Raw genomic sequence first — 12,728 nt, forward strand, 5'->3', positions numbered from 1 at the left:
CGGAGGGAGTACATGAATTATTTAATACATCAAAAGATGTATTATCATATACCACCACCACCGTGGGATTACTTATTCATGAAAAGCTTATACATGAATAAAAAGTTTAAAATGACAAAACTCATCTTGTTTTGTTCCAAGAAATCTATAAAGGTCAAGCATTCAAGGGTATAATTATAAGAAATTATTCTTTAATTTTAAAATAAATAAATAGTCAAATGGTATTTTTTGTGTCAAATTTTAGTGCAACGAACGAAACACCCATCCATATATTACTAATTCCTACATTACTAATCTCTGCATTACTAACCCGCATTTAACTTGTCTTTGAACCAAACGACCCCTTAATATCAAGACTCGAGTATTAGAAAGATGAATAGTCGCAATTTAGAATTTAGCATTAGATTTTCAATTACCAAAAGCTTCAGTTATATCAAGCACAAGCCAAACTACTAGTACTACTTATTTCAATACTAACAGTAGCACTCATTTTTTGTCCGCCATGAAAGTTCCTCCTAAGAAACCTCATTTTTTCAAGCCCATTTTGCCAGGCTTCAAGCATGGATTCGTGAGTAATTTTTTGAATATGCCATCTTCCGTATATTTATTACTATTGAGTTTAACTTATAGTTATATACACCAATAGTATTTTAATTTTTTACACCATCGGTTCTTTTTTACCCTTTGGGTGACGTGATAGTTATGCCGCGCGCGTGTAAAAAGGTAACGGAGGGTGAAGATCACAGAAAAAAAAAGTCGAAAAATCAAAAACACAGCTCAAATATCATTTTTTTGTGAGTTTACTGCCTGAATCATCATCAACTAATTATCATACATTGACTAGTATCTGATGGTTTTTTTTGTTTTGTTAAAAATGATTACAAATGACACTCCACGCGGATAATTAAAGAAATTAATTGGAAAATTAAAAAAAATTTAAGAGATGATGGTCAAAAACACATCTGAAGTATAATTAGTCGAGATGTATTTTGATAAATAGTTGATGATAATAGTCAGGAAACACAAATAATTCAGGTGTATTTTGATAAACACCTAATAGTTTAGGTAGTAACTCAAGAAAAAATGACACTTGTGTGTGTTCTTGGATATTATCTTCAAAAAGAAACCATCAACTAGATGAATGTTCCTAAAACTGATCCATTTTAAGAAACAGAGTTTGATTAAGGATTTAAACCTAATTGGTTCAACCCTTAGTTTTTACTACTGAATTCATTGCATTTTTACAATTACGAGTTCAGAATATGATATTTGTGGATATTTTAGTAAAAATTTTCGTGTATATCCCATGTAAAAGATAACGGTTCAATTAAATTGTCAAATGTATGCTCCATCCGCCACTAGGTAGAAATAATTTAGGTTCTAAGTGTTAGGATATACTATTAACCATGCGGTTTGATTATAGTATTATGTTTTATTTCTTTTGGAACAATTGTTTATTTATTTATTCAATTCAATAAAGTCTTAATTTAAATAGATCATTTGTTCATATGTGTGTCCTTTACTTATATAGTAGACGATTTAGTGTATGGAGTTTTAGCTCATGCGCGGAAGATTAAATTGTCGGTTCTTATAAGTTATAAAGTTAATGTTCACAATCAAAGATGAAAGCTTGGGCAAAGTATCTTGATGATTGTAGCATAAGATTAAAATATAATCTATCTTGATTATGGGAATGGTTATGTTCCAACTTCTTATGCTAGTACATTTTTGTGTGTATTGGACGGACCAAGTAGAGATAAGTGTTTTTGTGCTGAATATATAAAACTACCTCTCTAGCTCATTAAATGTTCTTATACTCTTAATCTTGATATGATTGTTCAATGTGCTTCATTCATTATTTTGATTTATTAAAAGGTACGACTCAACTGCGAGTTAATGTATTCCTGGTAAATTGGATAATGGCAAAGTGCATTTGTGAAATAACAATTAGTTGATAGAATCCGGTCTCGACCTTGAGATTGATGATACCCCTTTATGGATGCTTATAAGTTTTCATGTGAAAACTCTGCAGGTGGATTTTGTATCCATCACATGAAATAAGTTAAGCGGAAGTATAAAGGATTAAATTAGTCGATGAATTAAATTGTCAGTAATTTAATTTATTTGATTGGTGTCTGTAATCTTAACATGGGGAGCTAAATAAGTTTTTTTTTAATGAATGATTTCGAATTAAACAGAGGAGTGCAATTACAGTTTTCTAGTGGAATAAATTGTAATTTATTGTGGTAGGATTAATTCATTCATATTCCGAATTAATACCACAATAGGAAGCCTCGTTATTAAATCTGTGGTCCCTGCTGTGCTTGAATATTCTAGAACAAGGAAAATAAAAGAAAAATAATATCCTTGGTGGGTTAGGAAAGGGCTACACGTTTTGGCTAGGGTTTACCCTAAAAACGTGTGTATATAAAGAAAGCCATTCAACCCTAAGTATTATTCATTCTTTAGCCGCAATACTTGCCACTCAAGTATTTCGTTCAAGAGAAGTTCAGGATACACAGTAGAAGATCGTAGACCTGGAGAGTACGGACGCTATTGAAGATTTGTGCAACAGCTTCAAGAGGTTAGTGTTACAATCTCGTTTTTATTATGTTTGTCTTGTTTACATGTGAGAATATGATCTTGGTTGCTTGCTTCCGCTGCGTATATGTGCCTATTTTCTATCATTAAGCAGAATATTAATAGTCATTACTCATTAGCTACTCTGATTATATGATGTATTGCAGAAAAATTCCTATAGGTTTTTGAATTATCTGAAGGGATATGATCAGTATGAACATGCAATACTGAGAAGGGCTGATAAAAAATGGTTGGTGAAAGTGAAAGGCGGTCGATTCGAAGAGGGTAATTGGAAAGATTTTGTAGAACAACATGATTTGCAATTGGGAGATATTTTAGTGTTTAAACATGAAAGAGACATGATATTTGAGGTTTCCATCTTTTATTCAACTCATTGTGACACAAAATATCTGCATGAAGAAGAGACTGCCAAGAAATTTGATTTGGAAGGTGAAGTTCTTTAGGGTTGACATATTTGATTTCTACTTTTATGATATCTTATTTCTTGACATGTTTGTATGCCTAAATAAATAATGCAACAGATAAACCAAATCCCAAGATCAAGTCATGCACAATTTCGGGTAAATTTCATAGCTCGTACTCGAACTAATGATTTATTGCACAAAAGGAAGGGGTTGTGACAAGATAAATCTAAATAACAAGGATAATGGTGAATAGAGTGAAGTTCTAACCAAATATCTGATACCAGAACAGAGCTAATAAGGTCATTTTTTGAGGTTTCCCGTTAAATTCGGAATCATTGAATGCTAGGGTGGTAGGTGTAAAGAAATGAATCTTGGGCTTAAGTCAACCTCAAAAGCTAGCTCATGAGGGGAGGATTGTCCAAGTCCATATAAGGAGGCCACCTATCTTATTAACCACCGATGTGGGACTTTTTCACTCTTCAACAGTTGGACATCTGGTAGTTTGTCGGTACCACTAGAACGAGTAGAGTATATAACAGAAGACCTCCTTTTTATTTTACCCAATATCAGTGGTAAATGGATCGAGTCAGTCGATCGGATCGTGGGTAGTTCTTAATGTTTTTTTATTTATTTTGGCAACGGTAAAATATTGCAGTCAGCTAAGTGGCTGGAACCCTCACCTGGATGTAGTGAATGACTTTTTATTTAAAAAGAAAACAAAGTGACTTTTCTATTATAAGATAAAGTAAAGCGACTTTCTTGCACAATTTCTATTAGTTGAGCGACCTTCTGAGTATCAACAATGACGCATCCAATTTCACATCTCTTACATGACTTTTTTGCATGTAATTAATAGAAAAACCAAATCCCAACACCGTGTCATCACGCAAGTCTGTTTCCGATGTCGAAGCTGCTAAGGGCTTGCATCTTAGTCACTCTCATTTTATTTGTACCATGAAATCCTATTACCTTTCAAAGGGTTTTCTGGTAAGTTATCAAACTAAATTCTACTTCCATTTGTAATACTCCAAAAAAAAAAAAAAAAAAAAAAAAAAAAAAAAAAAGGAAAAGTAGATGAACTCATTTCGTTATGAGAAAAAGAATTCAGAAGTGTGAAGCATACATGGTACTGTTTATGTGAAACTGGTTATAAACTTTCTCAGTGTGTTCCAAGGCCATTTGCTTGGCTAAACGGTCTCAACAACCGGAGATGTACGATAACGATAAGAGACGAGCAAAGGTCATGGCCATTTAGTCTCGTGTGGTGGGACTTTGGTAAGTTCCGGCTTGGTAGAGACCAGAAAATCATTTCTCACTTAAGTGGTTCTGCAAGACTTAAAGGTTAGTGTTCGACTTTTATACTAATCTCTAACACTATGTTTTTAATTATGAAAAAACGGAATGTATGTGTATGTGTCGTTTAGTGTAGTAACTGGTGCGATTTCTATGAGTATTTAAAATTCAACATAAATCTGTTTGCATGAATGATTTTTAATGCAAGCACAAAATCATCTTTTAGTTGCACCAAAATATTAGTCTTAATTCTTCAGAATCACTCAAAGGATTAATCTGCCTCTTTTCAAAATGAATATGCGATCTTGATGGTGAACTAACATATTGTTTCAAGCTTCTTATCGTAATCCAAGTGCAACACAATTGAGTCTAGCTACATTGTTCAGTTTTATACAAAATCGTGGTGGAAATATATTGGCCCTACATGAAGTTGATGTTTCTCCCTAGATGAATTATTTCAACAGGGAAAAATTCATTACGACTGCCATAAAACAGTTTATAAACCTGCAGCTATATTGTTAAGATAAAGGACAACACTTCTAAAAATTTGCCCTGACAAGTTCAACTTAAAGTTGATGGGAAGGACATGAAGATACCAAAGTATGCACATAGAAAAATCACTTCAACGACAGTCGATACATCACAAAAATGCCCAAAGTTGTTATGATTTTCGATGTAGATAGCTTTGCATCATTGCATTTTCAACATTGGTGAAAAAAAGCTTCTTGATTTGCTTCTCCATTGCAGAGAATGCTCTAATGGCCAGATTACTTGTGGCCATAGCAAAGCGGGAATGAGAAAAGAGCACAACCGTTGTGCTTTGTCCGTTAGTAACTTCCTCCGGCTAATAAATAATTGATTGTTCGGATTAAAAGATAAGATTTGGTTAGTGGCTTTAAGTTCTACCTGATTAGAAACATCTCAGCTCAAGTGACGTTTATGTCCAAATGAGTAATTATTTCATTAGTGGCTAGCTTTGGAGCGTGACATTTATGTCCAAAAGTTTATCTTCAGTATGTGTCTGAACTCCCAGATAATCTACATGATCAGTCTATCTTTGTTTTTTTTTTTTTCTCTTTTTTTGAAAGCGTCGTGGATGATTGCTTTACTTTGTTTACTCAGTTTGGTCAGCAGTTCTGTTAAGTTAATGTTTAGATAGCATGGTTTAAATGGTATTGTACCATCTTTATTTTTTTAAGAATCTGTATTATATCTTGAGTAGGTAATTTTCTACAATATCATGAGGTTGTCTACTCAGTAATGGCCATAATCGAAGGTGGAGACATGTAAAATTTATATTAAATTGCTTTAGTGTTGTTTCTACCATAAATCTTTCTATTTTGCTATCTAATGAATTTGACGCAGTCATTGAACAAGGATTTTATGGAGAGTCAACGGCCAATTTAAAGGTTTTCATCAGACAAATCTAACATGATTCACTTACGACTTATTGCCTCCATTGTTACTACATGTTTGTCCCAGTCATTTTTGAATTTTTTTTTTATGACAGGTTTGATATTATGCAGAGAGATATTTATGCTTCTATCCTTTATCACCATTACTATTAAGAGGCATGTAAGTACAGGAGCAGGCTGGATATGCGACTTATGCTATTGGATCTATGTGACTTATATCCACACCACATTTGGTGCGGCATTGTTTCCTGTATAAGAATGCATACATTTATAATAGTACCATTTGAATGATAGATTTGACGTGTGTTTAGCGGCGCATATTTTAAGTGCATTCATTTGTTCCAAGTGAGCTAAGATTTTAAACGGTACCAATTTGAAGGACTTAATGTTATTTTCTCTTATCCTATTTCAATTACAACTAATTATACCGTGATTACTTTTCTTAACTATTAACCGCGCATCGCGCGGGTACGTATACTAGTATGGAGAAAAATCTTATATTTGAGCGATTAGTTAAACCAGAAAATACAATGCAGATGATTCATGTCGGTGCTTAAGAAATAGGTTCACCTTTTGTTTTATATATTCAAGATGTTGCCAAAATTCCTAATCATTTGTTTTCAGTAACTTTGATATGTTTGAAAGAATCGAGTGGATACACATAGCGGAGAGCAACTATCTAGTTGTTGATAGAAGTGATCCACCCAACCACTCATTAGCTATGTTGCTCAGAATCATATTATACTAAAAGTGGGAAGCACCTAATGTTAAAGTTAGATTACGAAAATACCCATTAAAAAGTGACTGACCATTTTACCCTTAAATATGTCTTCTATTAATTGAATAATTTCCGCTGGATTGAATCGAGAAACCTGTTTCATCTGCAATAACTATTGTGGTACATTCTTGTGCAAATAATCTTTTCATATTTCAGCATCCGGTTAACTCAGTATAGCCTTTCATATTCCTTTTTCATCTTATAAAAAGACACAACTGTGGGGTCCAGCCCCATTTACAGGAAGTTGTTTATCTTCCTTTGGTATGAGATTTTCAATGGTGTGCAGATTTGGTTGATTGGCCAAAGATATATTCGACCGCAAGTGAAGACTTTTGCATAAAGTGATGTCATTGATGATATAAGGAGGAACAATTCATTCCTATAAATAGGCGACTTGTGGTTCATTCTACATACACAAAAATCTCGGACAATATATCCGAGTGAGAGCAAAGTGAGGTATACCATAGGCTGTGTAAGAAAATAGATACAGAAGAAAAATAGAGTGTGAGTGATATTGTAGTAAGGTGGGAAAAATCAAAAGAGTGTTTTTCTTTTGTGGGTGTAGTGGTCTTAGGAGTATTTATACTCGTTACTACACGATGTAAAATTCCTTGCTATAGTGATATCGAATTTTGCTCCTCTTGGCGTGGTTTTCCCTTTATTCAGAAGGGTTTCCACGTAAAATCTTGGTGTCATTATTGCTGCATTTTATTCTTGCTAATTTAACCATAAGTTAGTGTTCCGCGTTTATCACTAATACCGTGAATATTATTTTTGCGGGTCTATTTTATTCCCAACAAGTGGTATCAGAGCCAAGGTTCTGTCTGAGTATGCTCTGTGGTTGCAGCCATGATGCGAACTTCCACATCAGAAAAGAATTACTTTGGTCTTCGAATAAAATAGTATTTGTATTTGTGATAAACGATGGAAGCCAACACTAGTAGAATGATTACTTTGAGTGGCGTAAATTATGCCATTTGGAAGGGCAAAATGGAAGATTTGCTCTATGTCAAGAATTTTCATGAACCTGTCTTTGCAAATAGATAATAAATCAGATGAAGAGTGGAATTTGTTGCATCGGCAAGTTTGCGGCTTTATTAGACGGTTGGGTTGACGATAATGTGTTGAACCATATTTACGGGAGACACGTACGCGGACCTATGGGAGCATCTTGAAAGTTTGTATGCTCGGAAAACTGGTAACAACAAGATGTTTTTGATAAAGCAAATGCTGGGTTTAAAATATCACGATGGTTCCGCAATGACAAATCATCTGAATATTTTTCAGGGGATCATGAACCAGTTATCCGCTATGGGCATTAATTTTGATGAAGAAATTCAAGGCCTGTTTCTACTTGGTTCCCTACCAGATTCTTGGGAAATTATTAGAACTTCATTATCTAATTCTGCTCCGAATGGTGTGATCTCTATGGATCTTGCCAAGAGCGATCTTTTAAATGAAGAGATGAGAAGAAAATCTCAAGGTTCCTCCTCGTCGATGTCTTGGTGACTGACACTAGGGGGAGAGGCAAGAATCGTGGTTCTCAAAATAGAGAACATCATAGAAGCAAATCCAAAAGCAGACTTAAAGATATTGAGTGCTATCATTGCGGGAAAAAAGGGCACACAAAGAAGTTCTGCCGGATTTTGAAAAAGGAGAATAGAGATAAGGAGGAAAAGAAAGAAGATGGCATTCGTGTTGCATTGTCCCGTCACTCACAAAAGATCTTGTTACTATCCTTGATGCGGATGCGATAAATATTGCTTGTGATGAGTCAAGTCAAGGGTTGTGGACGATGTGGTGCCGCATCTCATGTGACATCACGGAAGGAATTTTTCTCATCCTATACTCCGGGTGACTTTGGAACTTTGAGCATGGGTAATGAGGCCGTATCTAGGGTGGGTGGTGTTGGAACGATTTGTTTGAAAACTAGTATTGGAACTAAACTAGTTTTAAACAATGTAAAGCATGCACCGATGTTCGTTTGCACTTGATCTCCGTTGGTGTTTTGGATGATGAGGGATATGTCGGTCATTGAATGGTGCTTGGAAAGTGGAAGCTTACTAAAGGTTCCATGATTGTGGCTCGTGGCGAAAAACGTCGTGGTCTATCTTGGACTACGGCCTCTCCTCGTGTTGATATGGTGAATGCGATTGAGAGCAATAGCTCTTCAACGTTTTGGCATAAGAGGCTTAGCCATATTAGTGAGAAAGGACTAAATGTTCTAGCCAAAAAGAAATTATTGTCAAATTTCGAAAGTGCTAAATTAGAAAAGTGTGAGCACCGCTGGTTGGTGGAAAACAAAATAGAGTTTCTTTCAAGTCTCATCCTCCTTGAAGAAAGACGAAGTTGCTTGAGTTGGTGCGTTGGTTTTGTGGTCCAATGAAGACAAGGACTTTGGGTGGTGCACTTTACTTCGCTACCTTTATTGATGATTGCTCAAGGAAACTTTGGGTCTACGTCTTAAAGACTAAAGACCAAGTGTTGGGTGTCTTTAAGCGATTTCGAGCCCTCGGTTGAAAGAGAAGCGGAAAGAAGGTCAAGTGTATTCGTCTGGACCGATAACGGTGGTGAATATTGTGGACCGTTTGACGAATACTGCAAGCAACGAGGGTATCAAACACCAGAAGACTCCTCCTAAGACTCCTCAGCTTAATGGTTTAGCAGAGAGGATGAACAGGACCTTGATGGAAAGAGTTAGATGTTTGCTTTCTGAAGCAAAGTTGCGAATTCCTTTTGGGGTGAGGCATTGTTGACCGCCGCACATGTTATTAATCTATCCCCTGCGGTTGCTTTGCAAAGTGATGTTCCAAACGAGTTTGGTATGGCAAGGATGTTTCCTATGACCACTTGAAAGTGTTTGGTTGCAAAGCTTTTGTACATGTGCCTAAAGATGAGAGGTCAAAATTAAGCCAAGACAAGGCGGCATCTTCATTGGTTATGGCCTTGATGAGTTTGGTTACAGGCTATATGATCCAATTGAGAAGAAGGTCGTGAGAAGTCGTGATGTTATCTTCGTAGAGGATCAAACCATTGAAGATATTAACAAAACGGAGAAGATAAAATCTTCAAGTTCTGAAGGTTTAGTTAATCTTGATCAAGTCCCTCATACAAATGTTGATGAAGTTGGTGGGGTCGGATGACGATGGTGATGCCCGGAATCATGTTCCGGATCGGATGTTGATGATGAAAATGATGTTATGTATTGATGAGGTAGATGCTCTACTCGCTTAAGTCGTGGATGACTCGGATATTCCACTTAAGGTCTACTAGACAAAGATGTTCCTTCTTCCGTTATTCACCTAATGAGTATGTATTACTCAACGGGGGAGAACCTGAATGTTATGAGGAGGCCATGGAAGATGAGCACAAGGATCAATGGATCGAAGCCATGCAAGATGAGATGAAATCTCTGCATGAGAACCATACTTATGAGTTGGTGAAATTGCCTAAAGGCATGAGAGCTTTGAAGAACAAATGGGTGTTCAAAGTTAAAGCCGAAGAACACAGCTTGGTTGTTAAGGGATTTGGTCAAAGGAAAGGTATTGACTTTGACGAAATATTTTCTCCTGTCATGAAAATGTCCTCCATTCGGACAGTTCTTGATTTGACTGCTAGTCTTGATTTGGAGATTGAGCGGATATGGATGTGAAGCATCGCTTTTCTTCATGGTGATTTAGAAGAGGAGATTTATATGGAACAACTTTGAGGGCTTCAAGGAAAAAGGTAAAGAAAATTTTGTATGCAAACTTAAGAAGAGTCTATATGGATTGAAGCAAGCTCCCGGATTGTGCTGGTACAAGAAGTTTGAGTACGGTCATATGGGGAGCAAGGCTACGAAGACTTCTTCGATCACCGTGTTTGTACAAAGATTTTCTCATGATGACTTTATCATCCTACTCGCTATATGTGGATGATATGTTGATTGTAGGCAAGAATGCTTCCGGGATTGACGAGTTGAAGAAACGACAGTAAGTCTTTTGCAATGAAAGACTTGGGTCATGCAAGCGAGATTTTGGGCATGAGAATTACTCGTTCGAGAGATGAAAAGAAGCTTTATTTGTGCAAAAAAAGTACATAGAACGTGTACCGGAGCGCTTACGGTATGAAGAGTGCTAAGTGGGTTAGCACACTCTCTCCCGGTCATCCGAGACCGAGCAAAGAAATGTGTCCTACAACAACGGAGGAAAAGAGAGAATGGCCAAGATTCCTTATTCCTCCGCCGTCGGAAGTTTGATGTATGCAATGGTATGCACTCGACCGGATATTGCTCATGCGGTCGGTATTGTTAGCGATTTCTCGAAAATCCGGGGAAAGAGCATTGGGAAGTCATGAAGTGGATACTCGGTATCTAAGAGGAAGCTCGGATGAATGCTTGTGTTTTGGAGGATCAAATCCATTTTGAAGAGACTCTCCGATATGGCAGACCTTGATAAATAAAATCCACTACCGGATATCCGTTTACTTTTTTCGGGGGGGGCTATATCATGGCGATCGAAGTTGCGAAGGTGTCGCACCGTTCACAAATCGGCGGAGTATATTGCGGCTACTGAAGCTGGCAAAGAGATGATATGGCTCAAGAGATTCCTTCAAGAACTTGGATTGCAGCAAATGGAGTATGTTGTCTATTGTGACAGTCAGAGTGCAATAGACTTGAGCAAGAACTCCATGTACCATGCGAGAACAAAGCACATCGACGTCAGATATCATTGGATTCGTGATCAGGTAGAGAACGAATTGTTCCAGGTCAAGAAGATTCACACGAGTGAAAATCCTGCAGATATGTTTACCAAGGTGATTCCCAGAGACAAGTTCGAATTGTGCAAAGAACTTGTCGGCATTAACTCTATCTGAGAAGACGGAGATGCCTCCTTCATGTGAATGGATCTGGAGGGGGAGATTTGTGGGGTCCAGCCCCATTTACAGGAAGTTGTTTATCTTCCTTTGGTATGAGATTTTCAATGGTGTGCAGATTTGGTTGATTGGCCAAAGATATATTCGGATCGCAAGCGAAGACTTTTGCATAAAGTGATGTCATTGATGATATAAGGAGGAACAATTCATTCCTATAAATAGGCAGCTTGTGGTTCATTCTACATACACCAAAAATCTCAGACAATATATCTGAGTGAGAGCAAAGTGAGGTATACCATAGACTGTGTAAGAAAATAGTCTCACAAGAAAAATAGAGCGTGAGTGATATTGTAGTAAGGTGGGAAAATCAAAAGAGTGTTTTTTCTTTTTGTGGGTGTAGTGGTCTTAGGAGTATTTATACTCGTTACTACAAGGTAAAAATTGTACTATAGTGATATCCCTCCCTTCTTGGCCGTGATTTTTCCCTTATTCAGAAGGGTTTCCACGTAAAATCTTGGTGTCATTATTGCTGCATTTTTTATTCTTGCTGATTTAACCATAACTTAGTGTTCCGCGTTTATCACTAATACCGTGAATATTATTTTTGCGGGTCTATTTTATTCCCAACAACAACACAATGCTATATACCATGTTATTAGTTGGTTCTTCTTTTCGTCTCCATGAAAATCTACTACACTACTTCCTTTCGTTTGACGTGGTTTGCTCAGCAGAAGGTAATATTACTGTTTTCCATTTGTACAAGTTCAATTTCAGGTTACTGCTTGCTATTTAAAAGGGGGTTTGTATTTAAGGGATAACATGTAAATACAAAATAATAACATTCTTTCTATTTCGATTTATGTGCAATATTTTATTTTTTTGTCAGTTTAAAAAAAATGTTATATTTCTGCATTTAAATTAATTTGATCTCGGTCAAATGGTATCATATAAATTGAGATGGGAAGAAATACTTATAAGTTCAACTATAGTTATTCAGTCATATGCAATATATCTGGCAAGTCTCGCATTCTTGTACCAAATCTAAAACTGAAGTTGCTCACTTCTCAGAACAAACAACTCAAAGTGTACATTGTCTCTCATACTACATAGCAAAATAGTATACTTGCTTACAACTATATATTGGATTTGGATCTACTCTCTAACTGTATAACTGTTCAACTTGACAGGTTCAGTTGATATGCAATAATTTTACATTCAAGAATGGGATAAGACATCATTACCCCCCTCACCTAGTAGCGTTTTTGCTACGACACACCTTACCTAATGTTTGGTCCTATCACCCCCTTAAACTATTTAAAATCGTAATATTTTACCCCTTAAACGCTGATGCCCACTCTCATATGGGAGAGTGACATACACTCT

The 12,728-nt window shown here is 36.4% G+C and overlaps 1 protein-coding gene and 1 long non-coding RNA gene across 2 annotated transcripts; both read left to right on the top strand.

The window, feature by feature from the left end:
• The first annotated feature begins 365 nt into the window (after positions 1-365).
• LOC132057404 (B3 domain-containing protein REM5-like) lies at positions 366-3,420 on the top strand. Its single transcript, XM_059450001.1, has 2 exons — positions 366-568; positions 2,748-3,420. Exons 1-2 carry the CDS (start codon positions 503-505, stop codon positions 3,042-3,044), a joined length of 363 nt encoding a protein of 120 aa, XP_059305984.1. The 5' UTR covers positions 366-502; the 3' UTR covers positions 3,045-3,420.
• Positions 3,421-4,257: 837 nt separating this feature from the next.
• Positions 4,258-6,116, top strand: LOC132057418 (uncharacterized). The gene is made up of 2 exons (XR_009415144.1): positions 4,258-4,346; positions 5,046-6,116. It is a non-coding gene; the product is annotated as an uncharacterized LOC132057418 (long non-coding RNA).
• Positions 6,117-12,728: the final 6,612 nt, after the last annotated feature.

This window comes from Lycium ferocissimum, chromosome 1 (assembly GCF_029784015.1).
Source record: "Lycium ferocissimum isolate CSIRO_LF1 chromosome 1, AGI_CSIRO_Lferr_CH_V1, whole genome shotgun sequence".
Taxonomy (NCBI): domain Eukaryota; kingdom Viridiplantae; phylum Streptophyta; class Magnoliopsida; order Solanales; family Solanaceae; genus Lycium; species Lycium ferocissimum.